The sequence below is a fragment of the Vigna angularis genome, chromosome 1, assembly GCF_016808095.1.
Source record: "Vigna angularis cultivar LongXiaoDou No.4 chromosome 1, ASM1680809v1, whole genome shotgun sequence".
Lineage (NCBI taxonomy): Eukaryota > Viridiplantae > Streptophyta > Magnoliopsida > Fabales > Fabaceae > Vigna > Vigna angularis.
In genome coordinates, this window is record NC_068970.1 from 35,762,496 (window position 1) to 35,786,083 (window position 23,588).

The 23,588-nt window shown below is 32.7% G+C and overlaps 1 protein-coding gene and 1 long non-coding RNA gene across 2 annotated transcripts; one reads left to right on the plus strand and one right to left on the minus strand.

The window, feature by feature from the left end:
• Positions 1 to 1,113: 1,113 nt before the first annotated feature.
• Positions 1,114 to 3,233, minus strand: LOC108327088 (uncharacterized). Its single transcript, XR_008245821.1, has 3 exons — positions 2,973 to 3,233; positions 1,637 to 1,793; positions 1,114 to 1,535 (listed from the first exon to the last, which is right to left on the minus strand). It is a non-coding gene; the product is annotated as an uncharacterized LOC108327088 (long non-coding RNA).
• A 10,429-nt stretch (positions 3,234 to 13,662) lies between these two features.
• On the plus strand, positions 13,663 to 16,901 carry LOC108333608 (single-stranded DNA-binding protein WHY1, chloroplastic). Its single transcript, XM_017569082.2, has 7 exons — positions 13,663 to 14,022; positions 14,328 to 14,428; positions 14,521 to 14,613; positions 15,174 to 15,268; positions 15,611 to 15,684; positions 15,976 to 16,064; positions 16,489 to 16,901. Exons 1-7 carry the CDS (start codon positions 13,800 to 13,802, stop codon positions 16,606 to 16,608), a joined length of 795 nt encoding a protein of 264 aa, XP_017424571.1. The 5' UTR covers positions 13,663 to 13,799; the 3' UTR covers positions 16,609 to 16,901.
• Positions 16,902 to 23,588: the final 6,687 nt, after the last annotated feature.

Consider the following 23,588-nt stretch of genomic DNA (forward strand, 5'->3'; position numbering starts at 1 on the left):
TCATTAAGTTATTTATAACTTATCTTCTATACTATTAAACAATTATCATAAAAGATTTTCCTAAAGAATAACTAGATGAATATTCTATTTTATATGCTGGTATTGAATTTGTTGTCGCTCAAAATTAATTATATTTCCTATTATGTCGAATCTGTGTTATGATATGTGTAATAGTATAAAACATTATTATCAGCACCAAATCGTCGTAATTCCCATTAAGCTGCATAATGCTAGTTAATGTTTTAAAGTCATTTTCAAAGCTTAGTTGCAAATGCATAGGAGATAAATAAATTATTAATAATTTGTTTATTAATTAGAGCATGAATTAGAACACTAATCTCAGCATGAAAACACAAATTAAATAGTAAATTGAAACACAAAAAGAAGAATAAACCAGAGCATAGAATTTTAATAGTTTTGTAAGCAAAAAATTAGGATAGACTTATTATATCAGTTAAAATTAAAACTAAAAACATACTAAATAATTTACTATGACTTTTTTATCTGAAACATTAATTATATTTTTAACTGACAGAATAAATTTAACTATTATTATAAAATTCCATTATTTCATATTTTTATGATAAGTGTGTTACATCCATCCTAACAAGTTTGATATTTATTATAAAAATGTCACTATGTCACTTACATTTGTCATAATAAATTGTTATTATTTTCTATTTTTTTCACTAATGATTAGTAGTTTGATAGGACTAATGTAATAGAATATCAAACTTAGGCCATGTTTTCTAAAATGATCTTGCATTGATAACTTTTGATACATAAATATCCAAAAATAAAAAAGATTATAGAAAAATATATGATTTTGTTCTATATTCTACTTCCCTATATGTGTGATTTCGTTTAATCTGATGTACAAGTAGATAAGCACATCTTGAGGTAAGATCATCACTTTAGCATGCTTCCATCCTTCTTATAAAAAATAGGAATAATAATTTGACTTGTTTTTGGCATATCATGTATAGTTATGTCAATATTCATCATGTTAACAACCAAATTTGTGAGACATGGGTAAGATAAAAAAAATTAATCATCTTGCCATTATGCTGCCTAGGGGTGGGCAAACTGCACTATTTGCACTGCATTATAAACCCATTACAATTAACTATAAAATAGTTCAAAAAAATTGAACTGAACTAAAAAATAGTTTAAAAAAACTGAACTGAACTATTTTTTAGTTTAGTTAACTCCAATACAGTTCAGTAAACTGTTTTGTGAAAACAGTTTTGGTACTGCTATTAAAGTATTGGACACTTCTACAATACAAATCACTCTAACAGTTATCACTGACAATTAAAACCACTCTAAACCACACATGCTTTGTGGCAAGACATGCTTTGTGGCAAGAAATTTGGAGCAACCCCACACATGCTTTATGGCAAGACATGAGGTTGAAAACCATAGCCTGTTGCCTGAGGTGAGACAAACCCACGTGTTCCTGGACCAAAATAAGCTGGATGATATCCAGTAATGCCAGCAGAGAAAGGTGCAATTTGCATATGAGAAAACTGGGCCTGAATACAGTAAAAGAATATATATTATAAAAGGCTAAAATAAGATTCATACAAATTTAAAACAAGATTAATTCAAAATTTAAAAACAAGCACACAATCACCTGTAAATTAGACTTCCTTTCTTCCTTTCGCCGAGCTACTGCAACATTTATTAACATGCCGTTAAATTTTTTGATAGCATTCTGAGCAGACTCGTCATTGTCAAAGTGCACAAATCCATACCCTTTTGATTGACCATTCTCATCAACCGCTACCTTACTAGATAGCACAGTTCCAAAGGCAACAAAAGTGTCATACAGTGTCTTGTTATCTACTAATACATCAAGATTCTTAATGAACACATATGCATATCCGCTTTTCCTGGGATCACGGTGAGAAAACATACACATTAACACTATATATACCTTCCAATCTGTTACACTACATCTCTCTATATCCTATGTAGCCCACACCATTTTCATATTATCATTGTTCCATCTCATTACTCCCCTTTGACTTCATTTAATTCTGCAACTTCATTTAATTCTGCAGAGAGCTGTGTTAATTATAATCTGCTCTATTATATATGAGATAACGCTCAACAAACTCTCCTACCTTCATTATTCAATTCAACTTTCAACAAAATCCAAACCAAATGCACATTCAAATCTCAGTGCTTTAAGAAACTTTTCTCCTATAAGATTTATTTCAACTTGTTTTATACCAATTTAAAAGCTTGACAGTCACAATATAATCCAATAATTTAAGCCCATTTTTTCCTTCAAAGCCTAATTACTTAACCCAACTCACTCCATTGCCTAAAAACCATCAAGTAACCCCATACAAATCTAAGCCTAAAAACTACTGAGTCATGACTGCCTCTCTTCTATAAATAAAAAATGTTGTGTATACTGCTCTCCATTGAACAAAATATGCTGCCAATGTTACTCTCCCTTTACCAAAAAACAAATAATTTTGCTCTCCCTTTGGCTATTTAATATCACTTCTACTCACTCCCATTCCATTCCATCTTTCTTCCTCTTTGTGTATTACCACTGAACTGTAGCATACCACTCTGCTCTTCCTTTACAATGAACCAAATTGCATCTCACAGCAAATTATTACTCATCCTTGTCAGATGAATACGACTCATCATTCACAAATCCAGATTCTCGAAATATACGAGGAACTACATCTTTTAGTAATTTTCTCTAGTTAACTGTACAAAGGTATGTCATGCATCTCAACCAAATACACCATTCATTCACAGAATCTATCCTTATCCAAAAAAAGCAAATAAAATCAAAATTTTCTAAATAATTAAAGCTCCCACAAAATCCAGAAGAAAATCAAGTGTTACCACCACTAGGATCATCCCAGATGAATACACCCTCATGAGTGCATCGCTTTCCAATTTTATTTATCCCTTTTGAAAGAGAAATGAAAAAACATTAGTACCTTAGAGTGAAATGGTGGTAGAGCCTTCAACAGTTAGGAGGTGACGACAGAGAGCGGAAAAACCTTCGATGGCGGTGAGCCTTCAACGGCGACGAGTCTTCGACGACGGCGAACCGTGTAGAGCCTTCGACAGTTCGGCGATGACAGAGTACGAAAAAGTCTTCAACGGCGGCGACGAACTTTCGACGGCAACGAGCCTTCAACAGCGACAAGCTTCCAATGGGCGAGTTGAAAAAAGGAATGTAATGGAATGTAAGGGGATGGGCAGAAAATTGTTACAGTGAATGACCTAAACTCCAGTTAACCCTAGTTAATAGTTAACTGTATAATAAGTTCAGTATTTTTAAACTGAATTATTAAACAGTATAATTGGATTTAGTAAAAATAGTTTAAGTTTTTTTTAAGTACAAAACAGTAAAGATAAACTATAGTTTATGGTTTTTAAGTGAACTGTGCCCAACCCTAATGCTGCCAAGACAAAGTTTTTCTTGACTTATGAATACATGTTATTTATACTTGAGCATAACAAATTCACCATAGAACTATTTTTCAAAAAACTCTAGCAGCAAGGATTTTTATGACTTGGTACTCCAACAAAGCTTAAACATGTAAGTTTCATTTATCTATGTTATTGATTTCAGTCTAGGGTCATCCTTGGATAATGTAATGAGCTTATCTTAAGTTTTTCTTAACATTAGTAATGGCGCTAGTTTAAATGAAGTTTTTAAACCAATTTTTCATAATTTTAAGCAATTATTTAGACCATCGATAAATTTGGTAAACTATAATACCACATTTGGACATCAACTTTTATCACAATAACTTTCTCCATATAAGAATGTTTCTCCATATAAAAATGCAAAGATCCTTTTCATAGAAAGTTTTCCTTTTTAAGTTTTCCTTTAAACGTAATAATACCAAGATAGATGGCAACTTCCCTCACAGAAAATTAATGAGATTTTTTATTGTTATATTGTAGACTCCATTTATGTTTTTGGTGGTTATGTTCTGTCATGTATAGTCATGTATTTTGACTATATATATAATATCCAGTCCTCTATTCTTTCTTTTCTCTATTTTTTGTCTTGTTTCATCTTTGTTTATTCTTGTTTGCTTCTCACGAACCGACAAGTGGTACCCACCATGGGACATAAACAAGATCATTCAAGGATATGCCAATAAAGTTCGATATTGAGAAATTCACACGTTTGAATGACTTTGGATTATGGAAGATCAAGATTATGTTGTAAAACATTGATTGCAAAAGAATGTTGTAGTGCAACATTAGTATTTCACAAAGTTAATATTTTTTAATTGACAATGTTCAAACTTTTCAATGTCGATTACTTTTTCCAACGTTAAAATCATTGATTGGTTTTAATTTATTTTATTTATTTTTTTCTTTCCTATCTCTATAAATAGAGAATTCTTTCTCCATTCCAAGACACCAAAATCAATTTATTATGGGAAGTTCTTGTTGTATCCTGGGGGACTTGTGCAATATACCGCACATAAGTCCTTAAGGACAGCGAATCTACACGCCTCAGGAAATTTTATTACTGTTTTGTCAGCTTTTATCCAACAATCTTAAGGACTTATGGCTGACATCAACAACTCAATCCTGGAGGATCAAAACTTTGTATCCGAAACCTAAACAATCTTCGCAAAATCACTTCCGAACGTGTCGAAAATCGAGGTTTTCTCTGGACAGAACTTCTGGAGGCTAGCAAGATGCTCGCAATAGCGATGACTTCTGATCGCATTTGTAGGGACCATAGATGAGGATGAAGAAAATGGAGACGAGGCAAAAATTTAGAGTTCGTTGGAGTTAGGATGATGAACCCTAATTTTCATGTGTCATGCCTTTGTAATGTTTGAGGAAAGGTGGAGAAGATTTTCTCTCTAGAGAAAGAAAAAGAAATAAGAAGATGAGGCTAAGTTCCTGATTTTTAATTTGGGCACCCCCAAATTAATTTCAACATCTCCTGTAGTAAGTGATGCACCAGACCATTATCAGGTATTTGAATAATTTTTCCTATACTTTACCTACAAATGAGAGAAGCACAATTAGGTATTTTCTCGTTTACCAATCTTAAATATTTTAAAATTGTGGGGGTATAGGTAATTTCTGATTCTTGCAATGAGATTGTCGCTAGAACTAAATTGTTTCTACGATCAAATTTTTTAATGAAAGACATGGGTGAAGCCAATGTAATTTTAAGTGTTACAATCATAAGGAAGGGAGATAGTATATTACTATCCCAAGAACAATACATTGAGAAACTTCTTAAGAAGTTTGGATATTATGATTTTAAACTCGTGAGTACCCCTTATGATGTTAACTCTAAATTAATGAAAAATAAAGGAGAATCATTATCCCAGCCTTAGTATGCCTAGATAATTGGGAGCTTACTACACTTGATGAGCTTTTCTAGACCTGATATTGCTTATGCAGTAGGTAGACTGAGTAGGTACATTCAATGTCCAAATCAAGAACATTGGGATGAACTTTCCAAGCTTATGAGATACTTAAGAGGTCCAATGGATTATGCCATTGAATATAGTGGATTTCACGTTGTACTAGAAGGGTATAATGATGCTAATTGGATCTCTGATTCATATGAGACAAAATCCACTAGTGGTTATGTATTCACACTTGGGGGTGGTGCGATTACATGGAGATTAGCCAAACAAACAATTATTGCAAGATCAACAATGGAATTTGAGTTTGTCGCTCTTGAGATGGCTTGTAGTGAGGCTGAGTGGTTGAAAAACTTGTTAGCAAACATTCCACTAGGAATGAAACCAACCCCATCGGTGTCAATACACTATGATTGCCAATCGGCAATAGCTATAGCTAAAAACAAGAATTACAATGGAAAGAATAGACATATACAATTGAGACACAATTTGGTGAAGTAGCTACTAAAAAGTGGAACTATTTCCATTGATTATGTGAAGTCAGAATGGAATCTAGCAGATCCTCTGACAAAACCCTTGGGAAGACAAATGATATTAGAAACATCGAGGAGAATGAGACTTAAGGCACTTGCAAACAAACAAGTGATGGTAACCCAACCTTTGTGATTGGAGATCCCATGAATAAGGTTCATATGGGTAAAAACAAGTCACTTGTTAGTTCTAATAACACTAAATTGATTTTAATCAATTATGTCTCATCCTATGGTGTGTGTGTGTGTGTGAAAATGCTAAAGACTGCATTATTGAGAGGCTAAACTGTGTGAAAGTGCTATGTGGTGAAAGAATTTTTGCTTAAACAAAGGTTTTAATGATTTTCATATCCCTTATGGGTGGTGTATGATTTTCAGCATACACTTGATAAAATCACCTATATGAGTGTCGAGTGAGGCCGCTTACATGAGATCTTGGCATGATCTTTAAAGCACTCATGAATACTGGGCACGCGCATGGCCTAGTAAGCGCAACATAGTTATAACAACAAGGATTGTGGGGGTGTATTGTAATTGATAAACCTCTAACACACGTCAAGTGTCTTTGGTTCATATAGCTTGCTATACCAACTACACTGTGTGTTAAGTTTCTAAATCTAAGACTGGTTCATATAGCTTGCTATACCAGCTCTGATGCATTACATCCTTTGAGACCCAAAATACAATTTTCTTATCTCTTTTTTAATGTTTGAACTATTTGAGTCAAAGACTTTTCTTTAAAATTTATTTTGCAATAAGTGGGGGATTGTTGTAAAACATTGATTGCAAAAGAACGTTGTAGTGCAACGTTAGTATTTGGCAACATTAATATTTTTTAATTGCCAACGTTCAAACTTTTCAATGTCAATTAATTTTGCAACGTTAAAATCATTGATTGGTTTTGATTTCTTTTATTTATTTATTCTTTCCTAGCTCTATAAATAGAGAGTTCTTCCTCCATTCCAAGACACCAAAATCAGTTTTTCTCATTCTCCTATCTTCTTAGTTTCATTCTTTAGCTCTTTTCCTCTTCTAAAAATATTATGGGTTTATTTTATACTCTTTTTAGATATCTTTGCTAGTTCTAAGATCCTCAGAAATATTATGGGAAGTTCCTATTGTATCTGGGGGACTTGCACAATACACCACGAATAAGTTTTTAAGGATAGTGAATCTACACACCTAAGGAAATTTTATTACTATTTCTGTCAACTTTTATCCAATAGATTAATCTTGATTCAACAAAGTTGTGATGAAGCATTGAAAGGAGAGTCGAACATGGCTTCAACCTTGACGCAAGCTGAGAAGAAAATAATTATCGATAAGGTCAGGAGTGCAATCATTTTGTGTCTTGGAGATAAGGCACTAAGGGAGGTTGCAAAGGAGAAAATCATTGTTGGGATGTGGGCGAAATTGGAATCTTTGTATATGATGAGATCTTTGGCTGATAGGTTGTGTCTCAAACAACAAATCTATTTATTCAAGATGGCAGAATCAAGAACGATTGAAGAAGAACTTTCGAAATTCAACAAGACCATCGATGATCTTGAGAATATTTGTGTAACATTAGAAGATGAAGATAAGGTTGCCATTCTTCTGAATGTCTTCCCAAAACCTTTGAGAATTTTAAAGACGTTTTACTCTATGGAAAGGATCAGTTGATTACCTTTGAAGAAGTTGTGACATCGATTCGAACCAAGGAGTTCTAGAAGCTCCAAGATTCGAAAGCAACAGAGGAGGTTTCATCGAGTCTAATAACCATGAAAGGAAAAGGGAGGAAACATGAGGATAACTAGAAGAAGACAAAACCAGAAGATAAGAAACAAGTTTGGTGTTTCAAGTGCCAAAAGATTAGTCATATCAAGAAGTATTGCCCAAAGAAGGATAAAGGTTCTCATATGCAAGAAAACTCTGATGTTGTTGAGGCCTCCGAGGGATATGAATCAACTAGTGTTGTTGTTATGGCTTCATCAGAAGATTCTTAGAGAAATTGGGTCATGGACTTAAGTTGCACATATCATATGTGTCCGGTGAAGAATTATTTTGAGAATCTTGAACAGAAGGATTATGGCACTGTACTTCTTGGCAATAATAAGGCCTGTAAAGTGTAGGGTATGAGATCTATAAGGCTCAAAATGTTTGACAGACATGAAATGGTGTTGCAGGGTGTGAGGTATGTTCCTAAACCAAAGAGGAATTTGATTTCTATAAGCTCATTCAATCTTATGGGTTATTCCATGAAGGTTGAGAATGGAATAATGAAGGTATCCACTAGAGATTCTATCGTAGCCAAGGGCAGAAGAAGTAATGGATTATACATCCTAGAAGGATCCACAATCATTGCTCATGCTTCAGGTGCAAGTCAAACAATAGAAGACAAAACTAGACTATGGCACTTGAGGATGAGTCACATTAGTGAGAAAGACTTGAAAGAATTGGAAAAGAAAAATATGTTAATGAGAGACAAACTTCAGAAGATGGATTTCTATGATCATTGTGTCTTAGGGAAATCTCACAAGATGAAGTTTGAAATAGATAAGCATACTTCAACCCGACCTTTTGAATATGCTTATGCTGATTTATGGGGGTCATCTAGAACACAAACTCATGGTGGAGGGACATATTTTCTGAGCATCATTGATGATTTTTCAAGAAGGGTTATGATTTACATTCTTAGGAACAAACCTGAGACATTTCAGAAGTTCAAGGAATGACATACCCAAATTGAAAATCTATAGGGATTCAAGTTGAAGGGTTTGAGAATAGACAATGGGCTAGAGTTTGTCTCAAAAGAAATCAATAGTTTCTGCAAGATCCAAGGAATCAAGAGGCACAAGACTAGTGTTGGTATCTCTCAACAGAATGGTCTGTCAGAAAGGATGAATAAAACCATCCTTAAAAGAGTTTGGTGCATGCTTCTTGGAGTAGGTTTATCCAAATCATTTTGGGGAGGGGCTACTAATACAACAATGTATTTGACCAATAAGAGCCCCTGAACTACTCTCAATTATAAAACACTAATGGAGGTTTGAAGTGGAAAGCTGGCTGATTACTCTAATCTAAGGGTGTTTGGTTCCTTGGCTTTTGCTTATGCCAAAAGGGACAAATTAGAAGCTTGAGCTGTGAAGAACATCTTCCTTGGATATGAGGAAGGAATCAAAGGGTATAGGCTGTGGAGGTTAGATACCAAACCTTCCAAATAGATCATCAGTAGGGATGTTACTTTTGATGAGACAAGGATGGCAACCTATTTTTGAAAATTTAGAATGCGAAAGGAATAAGTCTCTTATTAAGGTGGAGCACTCGACTGGTGAATTGCAAAGAGATCTTCCCTCAAATCTAGATGATGATCCAGATGGAATATCAGTTGATACTGGACATTTAAGGAGTTCTGATCATGACATTAGTAATTATCAGCTTGTTCGAGATAGAGATTAAAGGGTCTCTAAACCAACCAAGAGGTTTAGGGAGGTAAACTTAATCTATTATGCCTTAAGTGTTGTTAGAGAACTTGAAGGTTCAGAAGAACCTAGAAATTTCAAGGAAGCACATGAAATCAGTGAGAGACAACTTTGGCAAGGTGTTATGGAGGAAGAACTTGAGGCCTTGCGAAATAATAACACATAGAGAATTGTGAAACTACCGAAGGGCAAGAAGGTAGTTGGTTCCAAGTGGATCTTCAAAAAGAAAGAAGAGATACCCAAGATTCAAAAGGCAAGGTGTAAAGCAAGGATAGTGGCTAAAGGCTTCACCTAAGTCGAAGGTGTTGATAAGAATGAAATCTTTGCTCCTATGGTAAACAATTGCTTTGTGAGAATTTTAATATCAATTGTAACCCAGTTTAGTTTGCATCTGGAACAATTGGATGTTAAAACTACTTTTTTGAATGGAGACCTGGAAGAAACCATCTACATGAGTCAACCAGAAGGTTTTGCTTTGGATGACAAGGTATGTCTTCTACAGAAATCCCTATATGGCTTAAAGCAAAGCCCAAGACAGTGGTACAAGAAATTTGATAATTTCTTGCTAAAAATGAACTTCAAGAGATGTAGTTTTGACAACTGTGTATATATCCTGAATCAAGAAGACAAGTTGTATCTACTTTTACATATGGATGACAATCTAGTTGCCAGTTGTAATAAGTGCATGATCAGTGATCTCAAATAAAAATTGAACACAATTTTCGAGATGAAGGATCTAGGTGAAGCCAGTCGAATATTAGGTGTTGATATAAAAAAAAGATCGATTGAAGGGAACTTTGTTCTGATCTCAATAAAACTATATGTAGAAGGTGGTAACAAGGTTTAGGATGTCTTAGTCCAAACCCGTTGGTACTCCCTTTGGGCAACACATGAACCTCTAATCAGTTGTTTCTTTATCTACCACTAAAGTAGAGTATTGTGCACTGGTTGAAGGGGTAAAGGAGGCCCTATGGTTGAAAGGAATGTTACATGAATTGGGCATTGAGCAAGAAATTGTTCAAATACACTGTGACAGTCAAAATGTCATTTATTTGGCCAATAATCAAATATATCATGCTAGAACCAAGCACATAGATGTTAAAATGCATTTTGTCAGACATATAGTAGAATTTGGTGCTGTTCAAATTGTGAAGATTGCATCTGAAGACAATCCAACTAACATGCTAACTAATCTCTTCCAAAGGATAAATTCATGAGATGCTTAACCATGATTGATTTTGCTTGATCATTTTGTTTGATGCATACATAGAGTCTAGGTGGAGAATGTTATATTGTAGACTTCATTTATGTTTTTGGTGGTTATGTAACTGTTTTTTCTGTTCTGTCATGTATAGTCATGTGTCTTGACTATATATATATGACTCTTCTTTGTTTCTTCTTAGTGTAGTAAATACCAATACCCACATTCAGTTTTCTATTCTTTGTTTTTTCTGTTTTTCATCTTGCTTCATCTTTGTTTATTCTTGTTTGCTTCTCACGAACCAATACTTATTTTGCTTATTCTTTGTCTTGAGAAATTATTACATAAAAAGTTGATTTAACATATAGTTAATTATTTGTCTAAATGCATTTCCATACTTAAGCACTTTCATGGTATTAGATAAGTTCCTCATAGCATATGAACTATGTGTAGGAAACATTTGAAATTTTGAGCGACAACTCCTTGTAACCTTCTATCCTTTTCAAACTAAGTAATATTTTTTCTTACCAAGTGTATAGTATGATATTAAGACCGAGCGATTAAGAGAGTTGGCCGGTCGGTTAGTTGGATTGGGCCGCAGTTGGGCTAGCGATTGCGTGACTTATACTAAGAGTAATGCTTTGATGAGCCAATAAGTAATTGGGTCAGAGCTTAAGCTATTATTGGGATAATAGTCCAGCAGAGGATAAAGTAATCAAAGATATCTGATTAAAGATACTGATCAGATATTGATAAAGCTGTTTGTGAGCAACTGACCAGATTTTAAGGTAAGTTCGTTTATATTTCATTGGGCTTATGAAAACCTATAAATATAGAGCCAGGGCAAAAAGCCAAGTACGTTATACTCATGCTATACTGAGTTTACAATACTCGATTACGATAATATTTGTTAGTGAGCAAAAGCTCCTTCAACAAACATCTAACTTGAGCGTTAGAGTGTCTTTGCAGGTACCTCCCACCCCTCTGTCAAGAAGGTGGCCGAGCGGTCAGAACTAGGAGAAACCGAGCGACTCCAGCAACCAGACATTCGGAACAAGGAAAGGACATTAAACAGGTCAGTACCTTGGTTCCACAACATCTACACCGAAACACCAAGTAATATTTTTACTTAACACTTCTTTGGCAAGCCAAGAAAAAGGATGAAAATAAACACTGAAACTTTAACACATTTTAAAATTAATAAATTTAAAAAAGTTAAAAAAAATCATTAAAACCATATGTTTAAAAAATGTACATGCAAAAATTTCAATCAATAATTTCAAATAATTTTGAGTATTTTATTGTTAGAAAAAATCTTTTTATAGAAAATATATAACTTATAAGGTTGTGATATAATTAGTGATGGTCCTACTAGGAATCAAATCTCTATAAATATATTTGTGAAAGAGAAAAAGACAAATTTATCTATAATTATAATTAATTAAACTACTTTTTGATTTTACACTTTGGACTCCAACCTTTTCTACACTAGAACATTTCTTTCTCTAAACTAAATTATTTATTCTTTTATATATATATATATATATATATAATCTTCTTTAAGATGAAGAAAATATAATTAACTAGTTCAAAGTCGTTTATGTTTAAAGGTCATTATTTAAGTTCTTTTATCTTGAATAACTTTGTGGTGGTGAACTTGGAACTACAAGTGGATGATGATGGGTTTCTTTAAATCTAATTGATATATTGATTAGAAGACTATGTCTATATACTAATTAGATGAATTTATTAATAAACACTAGATGAATATGTCTATACACTCATAAGACAAGTTTAGCAATATATATTAAATAAGTTTGTCTATACATAAATTAAGTGAGTTTATTAATACACATTAGATGAGTTTGTCCACTCACTAATTAAACGAGTCTTACAATAGACATTACATGAGTCTAAATATATATTGATTACACGAGTATAACAATACATATTATATGAATGTATTTGTATACTAATTAAATAAGTCTAGCAATATATATTAGGCGAGTTTGTCGATGTATTGATTAGATGAGTCTAATCATACACATTAGAGATTCTTTCCATACACTGATTAGAATAATATAGAAAAAAATTTGCATGAGATTGTCTATACAATAATTAGGCGACTATAACAAAAAATATTAGACAACTCATTTCATGCGTTGATTAGACGAGTATAGAAAATTATTAGGCAAGTTTAGAAATACATTGATTAGATGCGCAAAGCAAAAAAATATTAGACAAGTTTGTCAATGTATTGATTAAACGAGTCTAATAATACACATTAGACGAGTCGTTCAAATATTGATTAGAGAATTCTAACAATATACATTAAACAAGTCTTTCCACACATAAATTAGACAAGTCTATTAATACACATTAGAAAAATATGTTCATTCACTCATTAGATAAATCTTGAAATACACATTAGACGAGTCTATTCATACATTGATATGATCAAATGAGTCTTACAACATACATTAGACGAGTTTGTTCATACACTAATTAGACTAGTCTAACAATATACACGAGTCTGTTCATGCAAATATTAAATGAATATATTAATACACATTAAACGATTCTATCCAATTTATGATTAAATGCGTCTTACAATATACATTATACAAGTTTGTCTATATACTAATTAGACGAGCATAACAATATACATTAGATGAGTGTGTTCATATACTGATTAAACGAGTTTAACAACATATATTAAACGAGTTTGTCAATGCATTAATTAGATAAATTTGACCATACATAATATGTTCATACATTGATATGTAACAAATCAACTATATATTTTTATGTAACCTTTATACTTTTGGTGAATTTACTCTATTTTTGTACGTATTTTATTTTTTTATAAATTATTTATTTATATTTTTATAATTTATTAACTTTCTAAACTTATAAAATTAATTTTACTCAAAATTTAATTATAAATTTAAAAATATTTATTATTTTCTTTAATTTTAATTTTTTTTAATAAAGATATAAATAAACCTCCGCGTTTACGCGTGCGTTTAAAACTAAATTACATTGAAAAACAAACCCAATCAATCTAGACACGAAGACATTTTTCCCAAAAAAAAAAGAGGAGAATAATCTACAGGCAAACTAACAAAGACCGGGGAAGGCACAGGGTGCCAAGAGAAGCGGCAGAAACAGAAAAGATAGAGTGAGAGTGAGAGTGAGAGGGAGACGAAGGAAGATGTCCAACTTGCAGTTTCAACTGCACTCTCAACCATCAATCTTGTCATCTTTGTCTTCATTATCGTCTTCTTCTCTTAAGCTATTAGCAAACCACTCTTTCTCCTCAAATTCTCTTCCTTTTAACCCTCCTAAACCCTTTTCCCTCAGATGTCGCCACTCTGACCTCTTCGACCAGAACACCTTAGCCTCCTCACAACGACCCACAAGACCCACTGCTTCAGGTACAACCTCTTTTTCCACAACCCCATTTTTCTTTTTCCTTTCTTAATTGCTCCTACAAAACTGATATTAATAATAACTAGAAAAACATTTGGGTTTCTCAGAAACCTAATTGAGGCTTGATTTTTCCTATTTAAAAATCTTATTTTTAGTACTTGGGAGATGAATAAAACGTGTTTTTGTGCTATGTCTTTTGTGGACATCCCCAATAGAATTGTGGGGTTGTTACGAAATACGCAAAGATTTTGTGTTGTGTTCTGTTATTGTAAAATGCACTTATTTGTTTTCTGGTTTAATGTGTGCTCAGTTGGAGCTTTGCCGCCTAGGGTTTATGTTGGTTACTCCATTTACAAAGGGAAGGCTGCGCTTACTTTGACTCCTAGGCCACCGGAATTCGTGCCGCTCGATGTATGTCTATTTTCGTTTTGATCCTGGCTTTGGTTGGATGTGCCATTATGGACTTGTGAATTCAGCATTTAACTATGGGGGATTTTTTGTAGTCAGGGGCATATAAAATATCCAAGGAAGGTTATGTGCTGCTTCAGTTTGCACCTGCGGTTGGTACGCGCCAATATGATTGGAATAGGAAGCAGGTGAGTTGTTATGATTTTCTGGTGATATCTACGCTGATGTTATATTTCAAAACCAAGAAGGCTTTCTTGGTTTTCGGTTGGGAGGTCTCAATTTTGTTTGGAATCTTAGTTTAAAATGGAAGAAAAAAGAGGGCAACTTTTGAAAAATGGAGTTCATTCACACTTACGGGTAAAATGAACTTCATTCAAACTTAAGTTTGCAAAAAAAGAGTTCACTCAAACGTAGGTTTGCAAACTCTAATCTAAACATGCACGAAGTTGTTAAGTTCTCTTAGAGTATTTTATCAGTCCGTAAATAATATAGCACAATTAAGACATTGCCCAATAAAACCATATATGCCATTTGATTAGAGTTAGAGTATTATATTTTGCAGTTTAGATAGGATATGAACTGCAGAGTGCATTGCACTTAGAGTTCACAGTATTTTTAGACAAAAACCGACTTTGCTATTTTGATATGTTTGGAAGTTTTGGTATAATTTTTTTGGATTCGGTCTGTTGATATTCTCTTGTGGTTTAGAATTGTAAATTTCTGTACTACTGTTTTTACTTGAATGCAGGTGTTTTCCTTATCAGTGGGTGAAATGGGAAGTGTAATAAGCCTTGGTACAAGGGAGTCCTGTGAATTTTTTCATGATCCTTTTAAGGGCAAAAGGTAGTTTGTACACCATACCCTTCTAATTATTGGAATTTGTAAATTTGTAATGGGACTGACATTATCCTTGATCAATGATAATTTCTTGATGCTTTGATTATCTTTTGAATAAGAATCACATTTTCTTTAGTGGATTTCAGTCTCTTTGAATAGAATTAATTGATCTATATGACCATGTGGACTGATTCATACTTTACTGTTTACGTTATTGCATGTTGTTGAATATATTTTTCCATTTTACCTTTTGCTATGTGGGTGGATTATGGGGAAGGGGCTCATATTTTTATGTCATAAGTTTTGGCTGCTATGCTTATTCACATTTAAAATTATCTTAATATGCAGTGATGAAGGTAAAGTGAGAAAAATTTTGAAGTTGGAGCCTCTTCCAGATGGTTCTGGGCACTTCTTTAACCTAAGTAAATACTCTTTCTTCATATTATTATATTTTTATCTTATTTTATTTCCTTGCCATATTTATGTCGCTGGGACACTATGGAATGTTTTTGGGTTCATTGAGTCCATGACATATTGTGAGAACTACATCAAGCTCCCACTGTGGTGCATTATTCCAAAATTGATCAATCTTAACGTCGTCATTTTCAAATATAATTTACCTGACCCACTTTTTATAAATGCCTGCTATATAAATGAAGATAGTTAAATGCCTGTATTTGCTTCAACTCTGACTTTATTGGGCATTTCTGAAGGTGTTCAAAACAAGCTTGTAAACGTGGATGAAAACATCTATATCCCTATTACAAAAGCAGAGTTAGCAGTTTTGAGCTCAACTTTCAATGTACAACTCTCTCTCTCTCTCTCTCTCTCTCGCTCTCATTTCCTTATAATGTCAATTTTCAAAATCTGCATTGCCATGATTCTCTTGTAGTTCTATTAAAATATTTTGTAGCAGAAATGATTGATCATTTGAGTAGTAACAATGAAAATCTGCCTATTGTAAAGTTTGCCGTAATAGTTGGCTAACATTAGTCATGAAAATTCTATTACCTAGCCACTACTAGGAACATATCTTTCAGTGTTAGGTATAATGAAGTACATATCTTTCTGTATAAGATGTCATGAAGTCAATACAGATTTTTGTTTTCTCGCATGGAGAACATTTCCTGCCTTCGCAAATGTAATCTTTCCTTTATGCATACAACCTAATTACTATTTTGTTTATATTGACTGTACTTTTGAAACTTTAATTTTTTTCTTTGTAGTTTATCATGCCATACCTTCTTGGTTGGCATACCTTTGCAAACTCGATAAAGCCAGAGGACACTAGTGGAGTGAATAATGCCAACCCAAGATATGGAGGTGATTATGAATGGAACAGATAGAGTTGTATTTCACCGCCATCACCCTCTGAACTTGGAAATATGCTAAAGCATTGCATTTTGTTAGCTAAGAATTGTTTTAGTGATTCCTAATTTTGAGTTTTTATTCTATTTTTCTTCTTGCTAGTGGAATTTAGCCGGAGGATGATATTACGGTTGAAAAAGTTGAAATCATTAGAGAATTTAAAGTGCGTAAAATGATATTTATGGAAGTATAAACCCTTACACATTTGATTAATTATAAAATTGGCTGGTAGGAGCAATCATGCAATACCAATTATTTTGGTATTAATTAATGAGGCAGGGTGCTAATTTGTTTTTGGTTGATCAATAATTTTAGTGATTGTATTTTACACGAAACCTTTTGTATAGCAAACTGATCAGAAATTGGGTGACAAAATTGCTCGATTTTGATAGAAAATGCGATAGTATTGGTAGAAGTATTTGAACAGTTACATCGTATATTTCCTCCCAATATTTAGCTTCTTAGTAATAAAAAGCCAAAGAATACTAAACATTCATACCATATGTATGTATATATATATGTATATATATATATATGTATATATATATATGTATATATATATATATATATATGTGTATATATGTATGTATATATATGTATATATGTATGTATATATATGTATATGTATGTATGTATATATATATATATATGTATGTATGTATATATATATATGTATGTATGTATATATTATTGGAAGGTGGAACTTTGAGGGATGAGTTCTTTAAATGTTACCTATATATTTGATAGGTTCATGGGGGAAGTTTAAGTAAGAAGAATAAGGGAGACAGACAGTTATAGGAGTCTGAGTGGGGCTGTTGTAAACAGACCATTATATATAGTCTGTAGAGGGTTGTTTTCATTAGTTTTTTGGAGTTTTGATAGAAAAGGGAAGGGAGGGACAGGTCCTCTCGAAAATCTGGTGTTGTGTGTTCTACATTCTGGTGCAGACCAAGTTGTTTGGTCATTGTAAGATCATCCAAGAACCTGTCTTGGAGTTCTTTGTGGAAGTAATAAAATTTGGGTACCTATCAATATTACTGGACGGTGGAACTTTTATGGATGAGTTCTTTAAACGTAAGGGATTATTGTTTTAGTCTTTTGGAGTTTTGTTAGAAAAGGGAAGGGAGAGATAGGTCCTCTCGAAAGATCTGGTGTTGTGTATGTTCTATGTTCTGGTGCAGACCAAGCTGTTGGGTTTCATTGCAAGATCATCTAAGAACCTGTTTTCGAGTTCTTTGAGGAAGTAATAAAACCTGGTACCTATCAATATTATTGGAAGGTGGAACTTTGATGGATGAGTTCTTTAAACGTAAGGGACTATTGTTTTGAGCAGTGTGATTAAAGGGTGGTATTTGATTAGGTAAAAGGAGAATAAAAGTTATCATTGAAACCACTCTATCATTTTCTCAAGTAGAAAGTTAAGAGTTTGATTTTGTAATCACTTTTTTCATTTCTATAGATAATGCAAATGTTTTGATCCTAAATTCTGAGATAATATTGATATGATTAATTATCATATATGATGAATTGTTTGTCCTAGACTTTGGAACTGTCATTATTTTTTCTTTCTAAAAGTCTTCTGGTTAAGAGTAAAAGGAGTATTTAAATTATCCTTTATTTTAATTCTCAAGTTATGTGAGATTGTTGAATCTATCGGAACAAGTATTCTAACCTAGGTATAAGGAGAACAAGGATTGATCTTTAGAACTAGTTTTTAATTCTAATTGAGGATAAAGAGAATAAGGATTCAGTTTCTGAATCACTTTTCCATCCTTCATAGTTGAGAGCCAAGAGCCAAGGAGAATAGGGAGCCTTTGAAATCACTTTTTTATTCTTCTCAATCCAAGGTTAAGGGAACAAATTCGTCTTTAAAATCACTTTTCCATTTCTATACACCAATATTTACTTCAAGTTCATAGAAATAACATTTTTCTCTCCCTTGAAATAATTATCATATTTAAGATATTATTTTCTTAGCTCGAACTTAGAGGGTTAAAGAATACTATAGGAGGTCCCGGTAAAAGCCCTATACTTGAGGTCTAAGGGCATCTTGAAAGAAGTTGAAGGTAGCACATTCCTTCTTTAAGAATAAATCGAAAAGCTGCATATAAATGAGACAAATATGGAGTGGAGAATGCTGAGCTTGCTAGTGCCCATCTTGAAGGTTATGATGAAGGTTTTAATAAGGTAATGCGTCAAGCCATTTTGTTTGCACATTCAATACATTCAATACATTTTCATCTCCAAGGAGCAGTGAGAATACCCATTTCTATGTTCCTATCTATTTTCTTAACGTATCAATATTAATTAATTAAATTTTATAAAAGTTAAAAATTATAACAAAAAAGATATAATATTATTAAATATTTAATATTAAAAGGTTGCATTCTAAATGTCAAATATCTAGAAAAAGTTATAGAAAAAATTATAATAATATAAATTTTAAATTAGAATATCAAATAAAAATTTAATAAAAGTGAAATAATTATATAAAATCTTAGATAATTATACGTAAATTAAAAATTTCATATTAACAAAACATTTATTAATTTTGCAAACATTAAAGAAATAAAATTGATGGTTAAAAATTATTTTTTAAAGTTTATAAAAAGAAAACACACTTAAGTTTAAAAATATTTCTAATGTCTCTTTACTTCTTTTCTCAAAATTAAAATGAAATTTATTTTTTATACAGTAATAAAGATTTTAATAAACACTTAACCGAAACTAGAAAGATAAACGAATAATAATTTAAATTTAACATAAATATTTCATTTTCTGTATTTTAATCTAGATGTAATAATCAAAATTTGTAACCATGACATTAAATTATTAAAAATATTTACACAATTATAATGATAAAATTACATTTATGAGAATAAACCAAATATAAAAATAATTATATAAAAGTCATCAAAATAGTAGTATTTTACATGATTAAAATAAATAACATATAAAAATACTAAAAAAAGTAAAAATGATCAAATGTCTTGAAAGCAATTTGGTGCACCACTAAATAAAATTGCAGAAAGAAAAATAAATGTATAATTACGGGTATGACAAAATGAAAAATAACTTTAGAGATCTAATAAAGCTATTCAAATATCAAACTAGTGAAAAGATAATGAAAATTATTTTAACAAAATAAAAATTCTCCAAACAAAATAAAAAGTAAGATTCAAGAGAATAAAGAATTAGTTTTTTTATATTACCTACTAAATGAAAAATTTTCATAATTGAATACTTGAAATTGAGAGTCAAACAAAAAATTGAAACAAAAAACTATTTGATTCAATATAATTGATAATACACCATTTGATCATAACTGCACAAAGATCGTGAAAAGAAGGAAAATAACTTTGGGACATAAGTAGATTTTATAGATACAAAACAAGCCAAACAATTATAAAAGAAAAGGAAAAGGTTTGTACTGAAAGAAAAAAGAAAGAAAGGGTTATATGATAATCAGGAGTAAGAGAATAACACACACACACCCACATACATCCACACACACACGCATACCCACATACATCCACACCCACACATACACATAAACCACCCACCCACTCACACACACCTCCACACCCATACTTACATCCACACATGTAGATAGACCCTGATATCCAAGCTTTTTTGGAAATATGAATCCCTCATTCCTGAACAGAGATAACTCAATTGACTTGTGAGGAACAACATCTTTAACTTTCATCCAATACATAAACCTTTCTCTAGCTTCGCTGTCACTGATCCACCTTGAAGGACTTGCATTTCTTTCGGATGGAGAAATGTTCTTGGTACGCCTAGACGAGGAAGATGATGCCATTTTCACAGAATTCACGAATCACCTTTCACAAAATTTTCTAAGGTTTTGTGTGTTACAACTCTAGTCGTGGTATACATATATAAAGGCGCAAAAGAACAAATAACCAATAGGCCCTTATTTAAATTTTCAAATACAAAAAGCCCAAAAACAGAGATATCAAATCGATTTCATTATGTCCACACTCGACTTTTGTATGACAACATATTTTGTTGTAAAAAGCTGACAAAATAGTATTTCCTGAGGCGTGTAGAGTCATTGTCCTTAAGGACTTATCCGCGGTGTGTTGCGCAAGTCTCCCAGGATACAACAGGAACTTCTCAGAATTTCTGAGGATCTCATAACTAACAAGGATCTCTCAAAGGAGTATAAAAATAACCCAAAATAATTTTAGAAGAGGAAAAGGAAAAAGAAGAAAGAGAGAAGACTGATTTAGGTGTGTTTTGGAAAGGAGGAAGAACTCTCTATTTATAGAGCTAGGAGAGAATAAAACCAATAAAAGAAAATAAAATATTACATTTTGAACGTTGGAGCACTTAAGGAATTTTTTATCGTTGCTCAAAATTCTTCCTGTTGACAATAAAGCACATTAACTTTGCCAAATACAACGTTGCAATAAAACGTCTTTTGCAATCAATGTTTTACAACAATCCCCACTTATTGCAAAAGAAAGTTGAAAGAAAAGTCTTTGACTTAAATAGTTCAAACATTAAAAGAAAGAAAAACTTTTATTCTGGGTGTCATAGGATGTAATAATGCATCAGAGCTGGTATAGCAAGCTATATGAACCAGTCTTAGACTAAAATACTTAACACATAGTGTAGTTGGTATAACAATCTATATGAACCAAAACACTTGACATGTGTTAGAGGTTTCTCAATCACAATACACCTCCACAATCCTTGTTGTTATCGTTGTGTTGCGCTAACTAAGCCATGCACGTGTCCGGTATTCATGAGTGCTCTAGAGATCATGCCAAGATCTCATGCAAGCGGCCCCACTTGACACTCATATAGGTGATTTCATCAAGTGTATGCTGCAAATCATACACCACCAATAAGGGATATGAAAATAATTAAAAACTTTGTTTTAAGATAAAATTCTAACATGTTATAGAATTTTAATGACAAAGTTTAGCCTCTCAATAATGCAGTCTCTAGCACTTTCACACACACCATAGGAAGGGACATAATTGATTAAAATCAATTTAGTGCTATAAGAACTAACAAGTGACTTGTTTTTACCCATATGAACCTTATTCATGGGATCTCCAATCATAAAGGTTGGGTTACCATCACTTGTTTGTTTGCAAGTGGCTTAAGTCCCATTCCCCTCGATGTTTCTAATATCATTTGTCTTCCCAAGGGTTTTGTCAGAGGATCCACTAGATTTCGTTCTGACTTCACATAGTCAATGGAAATGGTTCCACTCTTTAGCAGCTGCTTGACCAAATTGTGTCTAAATTGGATATGCCTGTTCTTTCCATTGTAATTCTTGTTTTTAGTTATAGCTATTGCCGATTGCTAAGAAGTTTTTCAACCACTCAGCCTCACTACCAGCCATCTCAAGAGCGACAAACTCAGATTCCATTGTTGATCTTGCAATAATTGTTTGTCTGGCTGATCTCCATGTAATCGCACCACCCCCAAGTGTGAATACATAACCGCTAGTGGATTTTTTCTCATTTGAATCATATATCCAGTTAGCATCACTGTACCCTTCTAGTACAGCGGGAAATCCACTATATTCAATGGCATAATCCATTGAACCTCTTAAGTATCTCATAAGCCTAGCAAGTGCATCCCAATGTTCCTGATTTGGACATTGAGTGTACCTACTCAATCTACCTACTGCATAAGCAATATCAGGTCTAGAAAAGCTCATCAAGTGCAGTAAACTCCCAATTATCTGGGCATACTGAGGCTGAGATAATGATGCTCCTTTATTTTTCATTAATTTAGAATTAGCATCATAAGGGGTACTAACTGGTTTTAAGTCATAAAACCCAAACTTCTTAAGAAGTTTCTCAATGTATTGTTCTTGAGATAGTAATATACTATCTCCCTTCCTTATGATTCTAATACCTAAAATCACATTGGCTTCACCCATGTCTTTTATTTCAAATTTTGATCCTAGAAAAAATTTAGTTCTAGCGACAATCTCATTGCATGTATCAAAGATTAACATGTCATCCACATACAAGCATATAATGACACAATCACCACTTTCAAACTTATAGTATACACATTTATCAGCATCATTAGGTGAAAAACCATCACAAAGTAACACATTATCAAGTTTTTCATGCCATTGTCATGCCATTGTTTTGGTGCTTGTTTCAACCCATATAAGGATTTTAAGAGTTGACATACCTTATCCTCTTGACCAGGTACAACACACCCTTCAGGTTGAGTCATATAAATTTCCTCCTCTAAATCACCATTCAAAAAGGTTGTTTTAACATCCATATGATGTATCACTAGTTTATGGATAGCTGCTAGAGCTAACAACACTCGAATAGAGGAAATCCTAGTCACTGGAGCAAAAATATCAAAGTAATCTATATTGGATTTTTGAGTAAAACCTTTTGCTACTAATCTTGTCTTATACTTCTCTATGGATCCATCAGGGTGATACTTTTTCTTAAATATCCATTTACAACCAATGGGTTTTGCTCCTTTAGGCAAATCTACTAAAGTCCAAGTATTGTTTTTCTAAATTGATTCAATTTCAGTCCTAATTGCCTTATCCCACTGGTTTGCCTCAGGAGCACTAGTAGCTTCTATAAAGCTTATTGGATCATTATCAACAAGATAAGTATAAAAGTCATCTCCAAAGAAAGTTTCCTTTCTCTGTCTTTTGCTTCTTCTCAAATCCTCATTTATGGTATTAATATTATCATTATCATCAACAGGTTGAGACATCTCACTAACCTTTAAGGGAAACACATGTTGAAAAAACTCGGCATTTTTAGTCTCCATTATAGAATTTTTCTCAAGTATGTTACTTTTAACAACTAGAAATCTATAAGCAGCACTATGTTTAGCATACACTAAGAACATACAATCAGAGGTTTTAGATCCTATTTTCCTTTTCTTAGGATCGGGTAACATCACCTTAGCTAAGCACCCCCACACT